General features: G+C 34.0%; 2 protein-coding genes across 2 annotated transcripts; one reads left to right on the forward strand and one right to left on the reverse strand.

Annotated features, from left to right (window-relative positions):
* Window positions 1–462: 462 nt before the first annotated feature.
* Window positions 463–6945, reverse strand: LOC147069445 (phenoloxidase 2-like). Its single transcript, XM_085950805.1, has 12 exons — window positions 6814–6945; window positions 5716–5914; window positions 4866–4968; window positions 4418–4538; window positions 3964–4169; window positions 3082–3334; window positions 2505–2669; window positions 1956–2084; window positions 1662–1858; window positions 1319–1464; window positions 937–1172; window positions 463–711 (listed from the first exon to the last, which is right to left on the reverse strand). The coding sequence occupies exons 1-12, from the start codon at window positions 6943–6945 to the stop codon at window positions 463–465; spliced, it is 2136 nt and encodes a 711-aa protein (XP_085806931.1).
* Window positions 6946–9151: 2206 nt separating this feature from the next.
* LOC147069446 (peroxisome assembly protein 12-like) lies at window positions 9152–19217 on the forward strand. Its single transcript, XM_085950806.1, has 6 exons — window positions 9152–9158; window positions 10005–10201; window positions 12558–12790; window positions 15438–15585; window positions 16042–16127; window positions 17805–19217. Exons 1-6 carry the CDS (start codon window positions 9152–9154, stop codon window positions 17911–17913), a joined length of 780 nt encoding a protein of 259 aa, XP_085806932.1. The 3' UTR covers window positions 17914–19217.
* The last annotated feature ends 1529 nt before the right edge of the window (window positions 19218–20746 follow it).

A 20746-nucleotide genomic window follows, 5' to 3' on the forward strand; every position in this document is an offset into this window, starting at 1 on the left:
GTAGATAAGCCCCTAGTAATACTACACTTTATATTACAGCATTATGATTTAGTTGAAAAATTCTATAAAATTTGTGTAAAACTCTATATAACTGCACTCGAGTAAGTAATCACATTGAACATTAAAAAAATGGCCACCATATTGCATGAATAATAAAATCGTAATGGCAACTGAGCGATGTTCATGTTCGTGATGCTTATCAACGAAACGATGCTTCATGCGTTTGCTAAATAAATTCAAATGTCATGACAGAAATAACGTATAAGGATCCTTCTATTTGTACAAAATTTTTTTTGATTATTATGAAGTTGATGATAATATAATTTAAACAAAAATTGAATGCCATAAAAATAATAAAAAAAATATACTGTGTACTGTCATTAATTTTAAATAAAGAATGCTAATATCGGTTAATGTTGTGAGGATGAAAAATTGCAGGCAGTTTCAATCATTATGAGTGAGTTACTTCTTGGCAGTTCTCGTGACGGCAGGCGCGGACGGTGCCTTGGCCGGCACGGTCCTCTCTGTAAACTTGATCTTGGTCTCGAAGAGCTTCATGTTGTCTGTGAGGAAGTTCTCAATGTAGGTGACTCCGTCGCGGGGTGCCCTGTCGAATGGGTAGCCCATGGACTTGGTGTCAGGATAACGACGATCCCGCAGGCCGCAGTAACTGGCGGCGTCAGCACATTCACCTTCTTCGTCTTGGTCAATCTGAAAGAATTTGGGAGGTAATTAGAAGTTGAATAGATGGATTGTACCGCATTTTGTGCCCTTAAACCAAATATGCATATTATTATGTTATTGAAAAAACAATAACATTCAACCAGACATTAAATGACGTTTTTCAAACGTATATAATATTATTTTCAACACTAAGTATCATAACATTCTTAAATGTTGTCAGTATAGAATAAAAAAAATATCATTATTAATCACCTTGTCAGTAGTGTGATCCGAAATCATCACGAACACATAAACGGGCATGCCCTCTGGTTTTCCCCTGGGAACAAGCATGTTATGTGGCCATCCGCAGCCGCAGAAGTTGAACTGAGCCTCCTTCTCCGATCCTGCTACACCACGGTCTTCATCCAGGTTGCGGTACGTCCTCTCGAATGGGATCGTAACCGAGGAGTCGATAGACTGACGGGTAATGGTGTTAATGCCGGGTTTCACTGCAAGTTTTAATTCAGATTATTCTTTATATGCATAAAATATGAAACATTCACAAGAAAGTATGTATTTGAATATGAAACAGGGTCGCAAACATTATTTTGAAATTCAACTGTATTGTTGAAAATATTATGATTTCAAAGCTTACATGACACGACGAATTTGTCCATTTCAACCATCAACTGCGACATCTCCCTCATCAAGAATGGCTGCCCTCTCTCGTTATATTTGGGGCCCATAAAGATGCGGCACGTTCCCATCTTTTCAGCGTTGGTCTCATTGTTGACATCAAAGCTGAAAGCATACATTATTTTCAATAGTTATATTTTTATCGTGATTTACAAATGAATATAAACCATGAAAATTAACCGCCCCCCTGCATTTGGTAGACTTTCAAAAAGTCAATCTAGCAACTCAATGCTGACGATTATTATTTTGAGAATTCATTAATAAGAATAGAATGCCTTGTTTCCCGTGTGTATATAACTCACTTGTATGTGAATGCTTCGTGTTGTAAATGGGTGAATCGGGCAAATACGGAGCCTCTCGGAGTGAAGTCCATACCACGGGAGAGATTGATGTCGCTCTCCTGCCAGAAGGTCTGGAACGTGCTGGCATCTTCTCCCTTGTACGCATCGCTGTTCAGTTTAATGTCCAAACTCTTGACCTTGACTCCCGCATAATCCAGCTGTGAATAAATGAAAAAACAATGTATTATGCAGATACTGGCATTTGTTTGGGAAAAACAATATGATAACTGAAAAAATTTGGAAATGCAATCTTACCCTCTTGGCGGAGTATCTTGGCAGACTTCCCTTGAATCGCTGGAAAATGTCATCGAGATACGCATGCCAACGGTAGAAAGCAGGATCACGCATAGCTGTTGCAAAGTCACCCATCACTCCAAACGATTCCTAAAATTAATAACAATAAATAATGTTTAACAATTAGACTGATTAGAAGTAATCACGTTTATCTGATTACAGCCACTGGTAGGTGTATGAACCCAACAGTGGTTGGTAGAGGTCACAGCCATAATTCAGGTATTCATATCAGTACAAGAAATATAGTCTGCATCGTGTGACTGCTACCAGTAGCATCCAAAAGTGTCTGCTGTAGTCCTTGGTCAATATTTCCCATAATTCTTTACACATTGCAACTAAGTGTTTATTAAATTTTTCACGTATCGAAAACTTGTTTTAATACTGACATTATCAGTGATTGTATCGGTGACTAGTCAAGCTATACTGGGTACTTATGGCTCTTGAAGGGGTCATCAGTTTCTACCAATACTAGGTCAATCCTCAAAGTATAAGAATGATAGCAATATTTACCAAATGCAGATGCTGCGGATCGTGAGAGAAAGCAAGTAGCACATGTCCCATGTTGTGAAGATCTCCATACAGGGCTCTGTTAACCGTCAGTGTCGATGACTCCACAATATCTCCGAGGACGTCAATGCCCTCTTGTTCACTCAGAACGACTCGTGTACCATCAGGCTGAAATTGTTTTAAATTCAGATTATTTAAATATTTTTTATATTAGCAGGTTGTTGTGATACATTCAACAACAGATCTGTGGGACAGGGGCAAAAGTTTTTACATTACATTTTAACAAAAATAACATTTTAATTCTACGAGTACTAATTATCCTCTTTTATGGGAGTAATTGATTTTGTCAAAGCATGTCAAAACATGTCAGAGCATACGTAATCAATACTTATTTGATATAAATAAGTAATATCAATGAACTTCTATGTTACAACATTTTCGAAACTCCGATGAAATCATGCAATTATCTCAGCTGCATTAAAACTTACACAAGTAGTTTTGTCCCAGAAACAAAGAACAAATATGTCGTCCCATTTTAGACAAAATATCTCAACATGACACATGACATTTCTTTACAGACCTTGACGACAAATCCTTCTTCAATTGCTTCCATGATTCTGTCCCTCCACCTCTCAAGATCAGCCACATCCAACCGGATGTTATCCACCTCCCTAATGACATCCTGAAGAACAGTATTGTCGGCGCGCGCCGGCCATCCTCTGCCAGCAATGTGGGAATCCAGCTTAGAGAAGTAGCCTTCGATGATCGGTTCGCGGAGATTGCTCAATCGTTTCACACGGTTCAGGTTGACTGACATACGTTCGAAATTGTATCTGAAAACAAAGAATGTTATATAGTAAAATTTTCACTACCGAATAGCCGTTTCAAAAGTCAAATACTGTTATATTTAACCGGTTTTAGCGAGTTTTCTCACTCTATGACGCCGTGTTCGACAGGCCGCACATACAAATTTCGCAAGTTATCTCGTCCGACTATAAACTCAAATTACTAGCCACTGTCGATTGATTTGCATAATCTAAAAAATTAATCACACAGTGACATCTGTTTGAATAATTATGTAATACTACGACTCAAATTATCGGTATTACAGCGATTTTAGTAAGAGCTCTACATTCAATGTGTGTCATTAAAAATCTGCGTCCTGTCAGATACTGCCATAGTAATAATATCATGAGGCATAAAAACTCAATAAACATTGTATGAAATGTTGGCTTATAATTTTATGGGATTATAGACACGTGTCCTTTCTACACGTCTCAAAAAATTAAGTTAATTCACATTCACTAAATATTTATTAATTTGAAATTTCATTAACTATTCGAATTACAGCAAATTTTGAATTATTATTTGCAATTTGTCTGTAAAAACATAGACAAAGTAATCAAATTCATAGTTGAGTGAAGGACTGAAACGTGTGATATTAGTGAAATAAATGTTTTACCTAGCAAGAACCTGGTGGTGCATGTAATAGAACAATTCTCCTCTCCTGTCTTTAGCCACGATGGTCCTGTCGGTCACATAGTTGGGGTACACCAGATGCCAATGCCAGTGGTGAAGGTTGATGCCCAAATCCTCACGGAAGTATGCCACTCGGTGTTCAATGTTGGTATCTGAACCGGTGTTGTCACGGGGCACTTTAATCGGCTCCTACATAGTATATAAACATCAATATGAACATATTCCTAGCGATCAGGATAATACATAGTTTTACATTCTACATAGTTTACTGTGAAATGTTCTAATAAGTGTTTTGACATCATTCTATTTGCGTGTTGATTCAATCGATATATTAAGTACCTACCTAACAAGTTTTGTATCTTTGGATGGGCTTGCCAGTTCGTGTATTAAAAATAAAGGAATATTTAAATAAGATTAAATGTTTTGAAATTAATTACCCAAGTTCCTTTGGGTCCAACGGAGACCTCAGCCCTAGCCTTTACAAGGGTTCGGCTGTCAACGTACTTATCCGGGAAGGTCTCTATGAAATTGGGCAGGTAGATTTTCTTCGTGTCAGCCCTGAAAAAAAGTGATTTTAATATTTATCTACAGTACAAAATTCTTTTTTACCATGGATCTAAACACATAAATAGTGAGTTCACACCCATAACCAATAGATCAAGATACAAGATCTTTATGACTTCTGCTTTACAATGGCACAACAGTTATTAACTTAAATATACGCATAGTTATTGGTTAATTTCGTGCAGGTGGCTAAATTGGTCAAGCACATTCGCTGAAATCAGTTGCATGTGGACCCAGCACTTATATTTTTTCAAGATTGTTTCTATTAGGTGTTTCCGAATTATGTGATTTAAATATAAACAATAGACAATAATTAATTACCTATGCAACATGGCCACAGACAAGGAGTAGTTGTACATAGCTGCATTGATCCTCGGACGAGCGTACACAGCCCACGACATCAACTCATCTCCGTCACGAGCCGCTGAAAAGTTTTTAAAGACAGTTCGTAAAATATTTCAATAACAAAAGAATGATTTTCAATGGTTTGCAGATTAGCAATCGATACACGTCTATAGATGGATGTATATTTGATGAAATTTTTCGCAGAGTAAAGCTAGGCTGGAGTGCTTTTGGCCGCCTGAATAATGTCTTCAAAAGTGACCTACCACTGTGCCTAAAGCGCAAAGTGTTCAACCAGTGCGTGCTTCCTGTTATCACATATGCGTGTGAAACATGGACCCTAAGTAAAAGAGAGATCCAGAAACTTAGAGTAGCACAACGTGGTATGGAGAGGTTCATGCTGGGCATAACGCGAAATGACAAAAAGAGGAATCAGTTTATAAGGAAGCAGACAAGGGTTTGCGATGTAATAGAGTTTATTAAAAGCCTTAAATGGAGATGGACAGGACTCATAGCTCGAAGAAGAGACAATCGTTGGACAAATCTAGTCATCCAGTGGTATCCAAGAAGTACAAAACGTCTGCAAGGTAGACCTAGAGACCGCTGGATCGATGAAATGATAAAGTTCTGCGGAAGTACGTGGCAACGCAATGTACAGGACCGAGAGAAGTGGAAGCAGCTTGAATAGGCCTTCATCCAGCAGTGGATAGACTCAGGCTGATGATGATGATACATTACATAATCAGTTTGCAGTAATAGTTGAAAAAGTATGTATTTAAAATGTTACTTATAAAAACATTGCTAAAAAATAGGTCTGTGTGTTACTTACCCATGAATATATCAATAAGCTTGGCAGCCATCTTCTTGTGCTGCGGTATGAAGAGAGAGAAAGGACTCATGAGTCCCAGCTGCCTCGGGAAAGACAAGTCTGGTTTCCGGACATTGGAGATATCCAAATGGACTGCGTCCGGATTTTCCTTGTCGAAATTGGTGGCTAAGGAAGTCACCGCATCTAGGTCGCCTTGCAACTGAATAATTAAGAACATCAGGAATTTTATTCCAGAATGGCTAAAAATTTAGTAACTATATAGGTCATAGTTACAGGTATAATACTATTTCCGTGTATGGCATGATGTTGTATGTTGATAGGTATGTCTAAAAACATCTATTCTCATGGCAGCTATTTGTACGTTTGGCTTTCTGTGATATGTCAGATTATTATGTTTTTGGATAATTAAAATTTTAGTAAAATGCTTGTAAATTCTTAACAAACTAAAATTTAAAAACATTCCTGATTTACCACAGAATACCAACCTTACAAATAGTTGCCCTGAGAATGAATGTTTTTAGACTTATCAACATATTCAAACACGAATTTTAATGGCAGTATTAATCATAAACAAATGTTAAAAGAAATCGGAGAGAAGATGGAATTTATTATACATGGAATATAAGAAAACTTAATTTCCGGAAATCTCTTCTTCTCTGTCGTTCCCACATGACTGACTACCTTGAAATTCTGTCATATTCTGAGATAACAAGACTTTCCACACCTCTCAATCCTCTGCTTCTCTCATGGCAGTGGATCAAATTGCTTTACATAGGGTTTAATTGAATTTAAAAAAAACTAACTAATACCACCTACAATTATTTGTATTCTAAGTTCAATGAAAACAAATAAGTATGAGTGACAAAGTTTGGTGTGCACTATTTATGTCAGATCTCTACAACCTACTTCCACCTTTCGTCACTGATATGAAGACAGTACAGTATTTCAAAACTATAGAAAACAAACTGAAACATAATACTTTAATTATGTACGGACTTAGTTACAAAGATTTTTAAAGTAATTTTATAATAGGTCAAACAAAATTTATCAAAGCATTAATTGAAATATTTAAATCGATTGAAAATAAATAAAACTCACCAAATATTCAGTCGGGATGTTCAAAATGGTTTCATCGTCACCCTTGGGAGTGAAGATGGGTTCAGTAGGCCTGTCGAACAACAGAAGAAGATCTTTCAAATTCTTTTCCTTAGACACTGCCTTGGCTGCCATTTTGAAAGAGAGCTGAACGATTCAACGAAACGCTGAATTTAGCAAAACTTAAACTGTTTGAAGCACAGAAAGCTTATGATACCATTGTCTGTGATTTGAAAGTATTTATATTAAAATCAAACCATTGAATTGCATGGGAAATTTTTGCACACTGTAGACTTTAACATTTTTTGCTTTTAGCACTAAATCTCATTTGACCACAACTTTTGTGCTAAATTACTATCATTGTTTGTTTATTTTTTGGAGCCCTTACAGTTTCTTATCTGAGTTAAGATTAAGATAACTGATAAGGGATGTAAACCATTTAGTTGATAAGGTTGTTTTGTATAACATTTAACACTAATTGTTTTTTTTTCCTTTCTTTTACACCTAACAAGATGGCATATTGATACTTATTTTGTCATGGATAGTACCTAGACCAGGGGGGGGGCAAACTGCGGCCCGCGGGCCGCATGTGGCCCGCCGGGTAGTTTTTGCGGTCCGCCATCATTAATTGTACTTCTGATTACGTATAACTTTTTTATATTTTTAAAGAAATATTGACAATAGATTAAAATTTGAAGAATTTGTTGTTTCGTAAATGTATTATCTCAGTACGTCTTCCTTGCATCTCGTCTCACACTATGTAACCACTATTTTCTACGTTGAACATCGTGACACATTTAAATACTATACATAACTACTTAAATACTTTTAACTGCGCGTTGCAAGGAAAAAAAATATATGCCCGTGATATGGTAAAAAGTTTGAATGGATTTCAATTAAAACTCAAGTTATTCCTTTGACAAATATCGAATAACAACGTGGACCACTTTCCAACTTTGAAGTTGCTGAATATATCAGAATATAAATTTGAAGAATATGGTAAAATTATTAAAGCTCTGAAAGACGATTTTTAACAAAGATTTGGTGTCTTCCGAAAAATTGAGACAAGTTTAGCAATAGTACGCGATCCATTTTCAATATATATTGATAGTGTACCGACGGAGCTACAACTTGAGATTATTGATCTGCTGTGTGACACTGATTTAAGAGAATTGCATCGTCGTGAAGAAATCTCCAAATTTTACAATGCCCTTAATTCAGACAAATTCGACCAACTTAAAGATTATGCAAGAAAAATGTTCGTTATTTTTGGATCAACCTATATATGTGAACAAACATTTTCGATCATGAACCTCAATAAAAATTCTTTACGATCAAATATCGCCGATGCCCTAAATGGGCAGTTTTGAGAATATCAACTACAAAATTAACACCTGAATTTAAAAAAATGTTAAAAAATGTACAACCGTTTCATTCTTCTCATTAATTTTTTGTAATGTTTATTTTTCGTGATAATAAATAGTGTATATCTAAAAATGGTATTTTACTTGCGGCCCGCCACTCATTTTGAATTCTTGAATTTGGCCCTCCATCTAAAAAGTTTGCCCCCCCCTTACCTAGACCTTTTGTGTCATTGTATTGAAAATTAAATAACAGAATAAAATTTCACTCATATCAACAAACAATATAATATTGTGCTATCTTAAATAGCCAGAAGGGGTCCCGGCTTCCTCTAACATTACCTATCTCTATCCTCAGTGACGTCCCGTGGTGGTAGGCGGTTCATGCTTAGGGGCGGCACATTTTAAAGGGTTGCAAACGAAGGAACGAACACGAATATTACAACTTTTGAGAGCAATGTCAGTTTTCCACAAACCAGACGATTCAGTCGATTCGTTAGTGCTGACATCCTCGTTTAAAAAATAATGGAAGCATATCTTGCAATCGTAGAAAATTTGGTTGACGAAAATTAAAATTAATGAAAAATTAAAATGGTTTGACGAGATTTATATACTCTTCAATACGGTCATGCAGTATAATTACCTAAGGCATTATGGTGAGTCTTTTATCTTTTCCTTTTTAATTGCCACCAAATTAAATTAATATTATTTTTGTCTATCGCACTTGACAGCAGTATAAGTGTTTTATATGTCTTTCATTGTGTTAAAACATTGCTTGCTGTTATAATTTTCTAAGTAAGTGGATGATGGTGTGATGAGAAGATTAGTGAAGAACTGAAGTATGTTTGTTGAGAGCGGTTGCGTGTTTATTTGACGGATTGACACAAGTACAGTGATACAATGATAAAATGATAACAGCGACATAGATATTTTTGGCCGAGGCATGATGGTACACAGTGACAGTTCTCTACCAAGATAAAATGTGGAGTGAGATATTTTTTCAATCGTGATGGTCTATTTATTGAACTCCTCACGATTTAATAATGCTTACACTGAGTATCCCATGCCTTGGGATAAATGCATTCTAACATAATAAATATTAATAACATTACTGTGGTAAAAGTTTTTATTTGCAAATGGTAATTAGATTCATGTGAAATTTGTATGCTAAAATGTATGTACTAAACGGATTTTATTTTTCGCCGTCCACGTTTCGTACTAATTAAGCATTAACTGATATGCCGATGGTTTGTGAAAAATGTATATAAAAATAATTAAATAATATTTCCACGATCGATTCTTATGTCACAGATTTTGCTGACAATGCTTGTTCTCACAGGACTCGTTGATCACCAAACTAATAATAATTGTCTATTATCTAGTAATGTTGTGTGCTCTTTAACTGAATAAACATCGACTCTCATGGAATAACACACCAACTCAAAATAGTGTATTTTGTTTTTTTGAGTTATTGTTGCATAGAAAAAAATTCCACACAGCCAATTTTTTTTTGGATTTTTTTCTCGAAGAACACCCAAAATACTGTTTAAAATAATACTCGTAAGAGTATAGTAGAGTTATGATTATACAACATTTTTTGTAATATCTTAAATAACATGAAACAATAATCCACCTGTGTTGGTATCACAAGTTATTGTTATTATTTTTTAAGATATAAATTGTAATTTAAATAATATTTGCATAAAATAAACGGATTTTGCTACACATTTTTTTGATTGGTTTTTTTGCTCTCCTGAAAAGTTGATAATTTAGAGTTAGTGTGTTATTCCATGAGGTAGTTGACATGATACATTGAATTAAAACTCTTTACAGCAGCATCGTTTGCTGAATCCTTCTACGGCCTGCAGCGGTTTCCACTCAGGTCGCAAATGTTCAATAACAGCCACCTGCCAGCCAGAGAAGAGAAGATCTCGCTATTTCTGCTAGTCGTGTTCCCATACCTCAGGCAGAAACTAGACCAGCTGGTGGAGAAGTACAAATTACAGGAACTTGATGGATTGACTCCTAAAGTATGCTTATATGTGACATTTAAACTTTTAATTTCTCAGAAACATAACTATTAGAAAAACAATTGTACCGAATAGGACATAAACCTATATTTATGGTAATGGATTACAATACATATACAGTTGAACTTGGTTATTACCAAGAAGATGGGACTGACTGAACTTGACCGTTATACGCATTACTCATTATATTGTTGTATAACATTTTTCATGCCACGTTCTATTTAAGCATAAAACATAAAAAATCTGAAAACCATCATAAAAATCCCCGGAACAAGCATGGCATTCATAAATTACAAAAGAAGTTGTTTATTGTAATGAGCTGCCGGCGCTGGTAGGTACCTACTGACTTCATAAAGCTTGGATTTTTTACATACAATTTCAACCATATGCGTGGATACTTTTTGAATGTTGTCGGCGAAAACACCAATTAGGTACTTAGACACTTAACTAGTGTCATAAATGTAATCCGATCCCGGCGGCATCGGTATAATTAACTGCCCGATCGGATTTTATTGCTTAGGGTCGAAAATGTTGTTTTTAAACGATTTACACATTAACAGTTTTGCTCGGTATACCCTCTGAGAAGCTCGTTATAAAAGTGAATAAATGTATGGAAAAAATCATAAACTGAAATGTCAATGAATATTTCCTCATTACATCCGAGATCTAGCTATTTCCATGATCGTAATAACCGAGTTCAACTGTATGTGAGTACCATTTAGTACAATTTTTTCCAAGATTTTTGCCTACCGTAAAGTGGGGTGACTTTGATCGATTTTGATTTTATATTTACGATATTTTGAAAACCGACTATAGGAATAGACTGAAAAAATAATGTAAATATTGCATTATAAATACCAACCGAATAATAATATTAAATTGAAATTTTAACGAATACGTATTGAAATAAAAAATAAAATGTACCCTATCAAAGTCACACCATGGGGTGGGGCTACTTTGATACCTATTTTTTTTATGCTTTCATTAGTTTATATGTGGGACTTCAAATCCATCCCTATATTTCATTTTTTTTTTCAATTTTTTTTTCAGGAGTTACAAGCTACATTAAATAAAATAAAAATGTGAAAACGTATTTTCAATCAAAAAAATAAGCAAAAAAATGTACAGATTTGCATTATAGCATTTATTCATCATGTTATCAAAAAAGTACAGGGTAAACAACAAAGATCTAGGAAAATTTTTATACGAGACCAAAATTACAATACAAAATAACCAATAAAACTTAAAATCATACAATTTGAACTTAGTTTTCTTTTGTACTGTCGCACCATCTTATTCTGAAATTAAAAACATGGAAATTAAAAAAAAATCACAAGAATATTCTTAAAATTTAGCAACTACACCATCTTCAGTATAGGTATTAGGTGTGGGGGCGACTTTGATACCCCGTATCAATGACGCCCCATACTCTAAATCAGTATGTTACACAAAAGTGTACTTCACCTCAATAAATTTGAATTTAAAATATGAAAAAGAAATAGTGATATCACTATAGTATTTAAATAATCATTGGATTACTACGATGATAATAAAAGGGTACTCACATTTTATAGCTCTTCAAATAAGACACCAAATTCACCTTGATGTTTACGGATTCCGATATACAACAAATCGGACACTTAATTACCGTATTTGTAGTTTGACAGGTAGACCATAGATATATCTTTTAAAATAGACCGGTAACTTATAATTATACCGTTCCGGTGGGTACTGTGTTGCCAATTTCAAAATCATTTTCAAAGTATCAAAGTAGCCCCTCGATTTCAATGTCGCCCCATTTGACGGTATATGTATCTATGTTTCTGACATTTTTCCAAATTATGTACGTTCAATAAAGGATGTTTTGCCACATTTGAAAGTCAATACAAGTCGATGAAAGGCAATCAGTGTCCATGACTCAAGACATAATAATATAATTTAAAAAAAAACATTGAAAAGTCGAGTTTAAATGGGAATCTAACTCGATATATAGCGCCTGTAGTCATTACAAGGAACTGAGAAGAGTAGATTGAGCTTGAGGAGGTCTTCGTCTTGGAATGTATTGAAACATACTGATAATAAAGGAACTATAGCACCTGTTCACATGCATGGATTTACTTGCACCATAGTGTGTATTTTAAACTATCGCGATAATAACTGTTTACACGTAAAAGCGACGACAGTCTCGCCAATCTCATTCTTTAAGTTATGTTATTTTGACAACGTTATTGATGACTGAACTGAAGAAACTGATATGATAAATTTATACCTGATCGATTGCAGTGAATTGGCTATTGGTTTCATCATGATGCTATCGTAACTGAGTCATCACTTTGATTATCCTTTGTTTTTTCAGAATTGGAAAGGCATCTATCAAAAGCTGCTTGTCAAAATTCATGCATCGTTCCACTTTCTATATGAATCGGTCTGCATGATTCAATACTTGGCGTACATGTCGGGTAGATCCGTCAGTCACTCGCCACTGCTAAAAATCGCGTCACTCACCTTAAACTATCAACCTAACAATACCGGAATTGAAGATAGAACGTGGTCGGACTTCTTTGGCGATTTGAGGAGTGGTAATATCAAGTAAGTCAAAATCAAATATGTCGAAAGAACTTATAGAGACGGAAATTGTGGCAAAAAAGAGTCTTCTGATCTAATGATTAGGTTAGCTACAAGTGACTGCATTGCAGGTTCATTTGAAGAGAAATTCACACTAATTGTACAATGAGATTTGTTTGCCAATTTTCAGGGCCAAACACAGGCATAAAACGTCTCGTGGAGAGATACTCCCTTGTCAGTTTTATATAGACAGCCAAAAGCAATACATTGACCATTATTATCATCTGAAACGCTGATAAAAGCATAAGTAGGTTATGTAAACAATACAACAGACTTCAAACCAGAATGGGAGTCACAATTTTGTTTTTGGGGGTGGCACAATAGTCTTTTATTAATTTCAATTTCTAGTCTACTCTCACTTTTAACCCTTTATAGGGCAAAACATTTTTTTTCTTCATTTCAAACCGATCTCTATCATTTTACATCAGATATTTAATATCTTAAAACAATTTCAATATAAAAATAAAAAATATCTATCAGAATTTTGGAAAATTTATTTAATTTAATTTATGATGGTTTTTTTTATCAACCAGTGCCCATTCAGGTATTTTTTTTTGATATATTTTTTTCAAATAAAATAAAGAAATAATGGTTGTACATATTATTTATTTAATCATAAGAAAATTTACAATTCGATTTAATTTTTTTTTACACCCATTTACTTAATACTTTTCAAAACATAGTATGCCAAGCGGCAAGTTACATTGCTTACAAAAATAAGATGTGCGTTTTGGCTCTCTAGCCGTACTACAATAAGCACATTGATAACTTTTTTTCTTGGATTTACTCATGATGAACTGAAACAAAAATAAAACATATTATCGTAACAGTACCTACCTACCTACAACATTACCATATTACGATATGACCGAGAAAAATGGAGTATGATGGGGGAGGCCTTCATCTAGCAATGGATAGACCTCGGCTGATGATGATGATGTTACTTCTAAAGGCTTCTAAGGCGCTAAAGATGTTGGGCTTTGTCTTGCGTACTTCCCTTTGCGTCTTTTCGGATGTTATGGTACTAAAAATTCTCTATAACTCCTTAGTTAGAAGCAGACTTGAGAGTGGGTCTATCGTTTGCGCCCCGCATTAGTTGAAGTACGACATTATGGTGGAGAGTCCAAAAGAAATTTTTAAGACTCCTTTACTTTCGGCTGTATGGATATTATTCGTGATTCTATCGGACTGATTTTCTCTTAGGGATGCTTACATACTGTAGCTTAAAATTTAGAAGGGATCTTTATTTAGCTACATATTTTTTCAGACTTATATGCGGCGTTAATGTGAACTCTGCCATTCTTGGTGGTGTTGGCTTGTGTGTCTCTGATAATTACCTTAGGAATCGAGGGCATCCGTTGTTTGTTCTCCCACGGTGCAGAACTAACCTGCCATTAGTAATGCCAATTGGGAGGGCAGTAACCATGTTTAATTAAATTGTTTCGGATATTGATATATTCCACTTACGTGAGGGTGAATTTAGGTGGACGTTGTTTTATAAGTTTTTAAGATAGGGTCTATCAAAGTTCATTCTGTGTGCTGCCATCTACTTTTATTTTGTTACTTATTTTATTTATTTTCTTATTTTATTACTTATTCTCTGTATTTTTATTTTTAAAAATTAATAACACTTATTTTATGTCATGTCATGAACGCTTTGAATTTATAATTTGTTATGTTCATTATATGTAAAATAAATAAATTTGATTTGATTTGATTCTACAGTAAAATATAATACAATGCAATACAGTCCCATGAAAGTTGCGATATTGATAGTAATTGAGTATTTTAGCATTCAATTGATGCACAACTAACAAAAAAACACCATTTCTTCACGGATATTTTGAAAACTTTTCCGATCCCAAATATTTTGAGTAAAAATAAAATATATTCATGATAGTATACTATATTCACAATAAAATATACCTATGCACTGCTGCCTAAACCGCTTTTTTATGTTTAAAATAATTCTAGAAGTCAGTCGTGCAAATTGAAAATTTGAGGTTATATATTTCCCGCTTGAAAAAAGAATGATGAAATGAGTAAATAGACTACTTGTTTCATCATTCTATTTCCAATTAAAGTTCCAAGTAAAAAATATAATGTAAATCGATAAATAAATGCATAATAAATAATTATGTACATACCTTTTTTTCACAAAACAAAATATAAATGGGAAAAAAATGACTTGCAAAGTCAAGTGTCACTCGCGAATCCGTCGAGTCGTGACCGCAAACGCGCAATGGCCGATACATCGACCAATCGTTGAATTAATGTTTTGCGAGCGCTTGACGTACACTTCATATTAGATGGTTTATTTCGTAACCAGAGAACGTTCTCGACAACGTCTTGAAGCACTAAGATTGATATTTCCATGTTTAGTGTATGACTTATAGCTCATAAATGCGGTGGTCGATAAATAAACCGTTTTTGACCTTTGCCTTATAAAGGGTTAATGGAGAACCCCGGGTACAGGAAATTGTTGACGTTTACACGTCCCTGAAAGTATCACAAAATCTCTCCGACCCTCTGGATGCAACCATTAACGGAGACTCCTAGTGTGCTGGCATTTCATCAAAATCCACAAATACTTATAATATTGATTTTTCAGTTCTGCCAGAGTGACTTTTGGAATGGTCGGAACTGTAATAGTGCGTTCCATGGAAATCGGAGCGTTCTTCATTCAATTCCTCAAGTGGTGGGAAGATAGAGGGCCGCACATGGAAGCCACCACGCTGCCCATCCCAGAGCCTCCGAAAGTAAATATTATTACACATTTATCTAAATACGTACTACATACTTATGTGCAGAGAAAACCATATAAATCACTATTTGTTTTTACATATTATGAGGTACCTATCTATTTCAATATACCAATATGTACACAGTTCATGGTAAATAAAGGTTTTAAGCTTAAATGATTGGTTTTAATGTCAAATTCTTTTTAATTTACCTACGGATTTTTATTATTATTACCACTTGTTTTTATCATTTTAATTTACTGGTTTATGTAGCAATTTAATTATCATTGTAAAAAATTACACTCGTTTTTGTTAGATTGTACAAGTTATAGATAATTACATTTAAATGTGTACGTATTATATGCTAGATTTTGACCATTTTTAGGCTTATCGATTTTGATAAATAAACGGCTCAACTGCTTTTCTTTTTATTACTTGATTACGTTGTACATTAATGATTGACTATTCCAACAGGCGGACATTCGAGCATCGCAATACATGAACAGGTGTCCAATATGTCTACAGACTTGGAAAATACCAACAGCATTGCCAGTATCGGGGTAAGATATTTCCTTAATATAAATATTTCCTTAGGGCCTAGAATTAGAATTTTTTACTTTCCAAATAGAATACCGAAGTTATATACAGGTGTCCGATATGTCCACAGACTTGGAAAATACCAACAGCATTGCCAGTATCGGGGTAAGATATTTCCTTAAGGTGATGATACATCAGTGAAACGGCAAATAAATTTCAACTATAGGCGCAACGAAATTTTGGACTCGCTCGCATTCTGAGAGAGAACGTCGAGCTGGAAACTTTCTTTTGGTCACTTTGTTTCGCGATGGCGACGGGCGGATTAATTCTTAAATCGTGTAAAGATGACTAAAAACGTTACCCATTTACTTTAAAAAGAAAACATGTCAATGAATATATTATTATTGTTACTAATAAAATAATAAACAGAACATAAAATGGACGTATGTTGGATTTATATGACAAATTATATTTTGTTTGGCATGCGTCATTTGCACCCGCGACCTGCAATCCGCGCATCGCCTAGCCACGATCTTTTTAGACCATGCCTCAACTGAGGTACAACCTTAATATAAATATTTCCTTAGAGCCTGATGCATAGAATACCGAAGTTATATAAAACTACCTAATTAAGAACGATGAAAGTAGAATGACAGATAAACAAAACAGTGACTAACATGGCAATGTTGCTTCCCGCAATTAGGCGTAATGCACACTGAAATTTATCTCAACATGAACATAGCCATAAACCATAACTGCCTGCCATGTTGCAAGTCTCTCCCTCGCACACAGCCATGATAATGATGTAACGCAATATTCTTCTCAAAATGAATAAATGTCATTGTGTATCAGACAAAGATACAGCGATTTTGTATTGGCGTTTAAGAGAATAAGAAGGCGGAAATATTGGGTATGATATGATCGCCACCGTTTAACATTCTTGCTCTATCATGATCTGACACTAACAGGCCCCCCGGGATGGCGTGACATTTAGATTAAGACATATTCAAGTTACTCCCGAGACAAGAAAATATATATATAAAAAAGAAATATTTTCAAGCTGATTTCATTTATTTTAAGCATACCAACATCTAATAATTGCTTTACTGAATGGGTATTTTATCAGATGAATTTAAAATGGTCAGATGAAAAATCAGAATGTGTTCTATTAAGTTAATAAAATCGGAATTACTTGTACAATTCAACATGTGCTGAAAGAAACTCTTAAGGAAGTAAAATCTTCAGCCAAATCAGTACAAATTGGCGAGTGTCGAAAAAAATATTGTTTAATATTATTATTTTGATAGTTAAAGAATTTTGTAGTTTATGATGTGCCATTTATGATTATAGAGATGAGCATTTGAAATATTGAACTAAGTTTTTTAGGTTGTCCCGCTTTTTGCTCCCAAATCCCGATTTTTTTATTTCACATGGTAAAAATTTCGACTTGGTAAAATAATTATCTGGCAACGCTGATTAAGTTACATAAGTTTTATGAATGCAAGGAAAAGGCATAGACAAATTCGATGTGTTGCAGTCGAGACGAGTTTTTATGTACAACCTAGCGAGTGTTACCATCAACCTTAATAAACTCTATTTTTTTATTCCTGGGGATGGTCCGGACGCGAAAACCCCCCCTTGAGTGTGCTACTCTACAATACACTGGTTCGTAGGTACAGATATAAATATTTTTATTCCAGGTATGTCTTCTGCTACAAGTGCATAGTGAGACACCTGAACGACGACAGCCGATGTCCAGTCACTAAGTACCCGGCCCGCATAAGTGATTTAACAAGAATTTACACTTAAAATACTAATGGAAAGTGGAAAAATACTCAATTATCATGTTTGTGGGTGTTATAAATGTAAGAATTATTGTTCCTGTTCTGACCAGAGCTGTGGAACCCCTACATGTTTTAAAGGTTGGGTTCAAATGAAAAAAATCATAACGGGTTCATTTCTGGTTCGGTTCCCTGCTCCGGTTATAACAAGAGTTCTCGAATACTTCCTGATTCACATTTGATATGTGAATAAAAGCTTTATGTTAATTGCATACATTCCTATTAAATTTAACATTTTTATTCATGAATGAATATTTTTTTTATGGAAATTTCATGAGGGAATATCAATGAGAAAAATGTAACTACATTAGGGGTTGTCTATCTATAACGTCACACCCCAAGAGGAGGAGGTTTACTATTTATGATGGGAGGTTAGAGGGGTTGTAGAAAAACCAACAAAGTAGACTCATTTTTTTAAAGAATAAATCGTCACTGTTCTGGCAAAAGACACTAATTCGAAAAAATTACATATTGAGTTAGTTATACTAAAATGTTCATTATTTCAAACTTTACCGTCTGGAAACCTTCTTAATAAATAAACAGTCTTTATTTTAAAGTCATCCTTTTTACAAATACTTAATAAACTCACATGATAGACCATTTCAAAGATTTTAACAACTTCAATGTCAAATTACTCAAAACTAGTATTGTCCAGTTAGTGTGTGTTCTGCCAGAACAGAGACGAAATGGTTTCTTTTTTAATGAATTGGGGGCGGGGATTCAAAAATATCACATGTTTTTGTGATGAAGTGTGATGATGAGGGGGGCAGTGGCGAGGGGTGGAGGTAGGGTGTTAAGATTCAACATAAAAAGTGTACACTAAATTTGTATATACATAAATCTAAATGCTTCGACGGTTTCCAAGGTAATAATAAATAACTTACTTTATCCAGTGATTATGTTTATATCATAAAAAGTTTGTTAGCTAGTTTTTGGAGGTGTTAAAACCTACTATGTGACAAAATTGTTATTTATGGGAGTTAAAAAATTGTTCAATAACCACAAATATGATACAATTAGTCTGTTAATCACTTGATCTCTCTAAATAACATGTCATCGAGTATTTGTAATAGTTTCGATATGATTACTACTTACATAAATTGGAAGTATTACAGTCTAGCATTACTACAGTCTATTACAGTGAGCATGTTTAATTGGTGGTTTCTACTATTATTAAAAATAACATATTGACAAAATTATCACATCACAGGTTTTAACAGCTTGATAACAATCTGTAAAATAAAATATGTTCGGGTAGTTTTATATTTTATTAAATAACATTTAAATAAACAATTTTTGATTTATTTCTTGTCATTTTAACACTGAGTTATTCAGAAACTCTTATTGTATCTGTGTATTATTTTAATTCTAACACTTGGCATTATGAAGAATGAATTTAGAGAGACAGTCAGCACTTTTGTGTGAAAACAGTTATCATGGCGATAGTTTAATTTATACGTTATTGCTTGCGGTAAATCCATGCATGTGTACAGGTGTATAATGACCGTATATAAAATTTTTGTCACCGCTGTAATAATGTAATGTGTAAGTCAAATATCATTAATGTATCACATAACAGGTAAGATCTGATGGTTTGGACAGGAAACAAGTAAGAGTGGTCACAGCGATACAACAGGCGCAATCTAAACACTGTCGGCTATAGCAACCATAGACAATAAATATAATAGCCTACTTCTTGCACAGGGGATGAAGTGGGATCTGCCCACCTTCAATCTTAAGCTTAAAGGTTGTTTTTTAATTAATTGGTTGTGTTTGTATATTATTAAATTGGTTTTGCAGTGAACTACTCGTAAGTAGAATTGATTGTTTTTACCGAAATGCAATAATGACCGACAAAATATGTCATCATTCAATATTGTGTTGGCATTGTAACAAATGAAGCATATCAAATAATTGAAACAGATAGGTTATGTTTATAATAATCATATATTTATTAAAATTAGATCATTTCAAGAAACAAGCGGGTGGTCGGTTTAAATCTAATATTATTCAATTACATTTTTAATTTTCATTGTCATAAATATTCCATACAACAAATTTCAAATCAGAATACAATAATAATGTGTGGGTTGTGAACAGAAAGAATTTAAATATAAGTACATAGACAATTTTTAATCAAATTTTAAACATAGGATAATAAAAAAATTACATCTTGTTAAAGAACTGTGCTGAAAGTTAGCATTTGTATTCTTAACAGCAAGTGAATTGAATTTATAAAAATATAGCTTGTACATGTACGATAACACTATTATTTTAAAGACAAGGCTTTTTTAATTAAAAATTAGTATTTTTTGTGTAGGTAATTTAACAGAAAGCAGTCAATCCCTTGACTGATGTGCTAGCATTCAGGTCCAAAAGGTTTCATATTGGTTCTGCGTAGAATCGAAACAATCAATGATATTAGAAAATTATCAAAAATACAATAATATGAACTTTATGGCTATAGATAGGTCGGTATTTGTTAAAAAACTGGATTTATCAAACTGGCAATTATTAATTGTTTTCATTTTAATTTCTGGTTTATTAAATTGTGATAATTTAAATTTAGAAATTTCTTGTGTGAGCTATAGAGTAAGTCTTGAAAAAATATTAATGAACAGGTTTTTAAACTAATCATTTCATTTGTTACAAATAAATTAATATTCATTATTGATTATCGGATAAACCTATTGAGAAAAAAAACCTTACCTGAAATCGGTTGTTCTAAACATTTCTACTGGGATATTTTGGGTGACTGGCTTGGAAGCTCTGACAGACAGATCAAGTGACCGAGTAAGCCT

Source organism: Rhyacophila brunnea, unplaced genomic scaffold, assembly GCF_057557595.1.
Source record: "Rhyacophila brunnea isolate RB1 unplaced genomic scaffold, BYU_Rbru_1.0 scaffold_23, whole genome shotgun sequence".
NCBI lineage: Eukaryota > Metazoa > Arthropoda > Insecta > Trichoptera > Rhyacophilidae > Rhyacophila > Rhyacophila brunnea.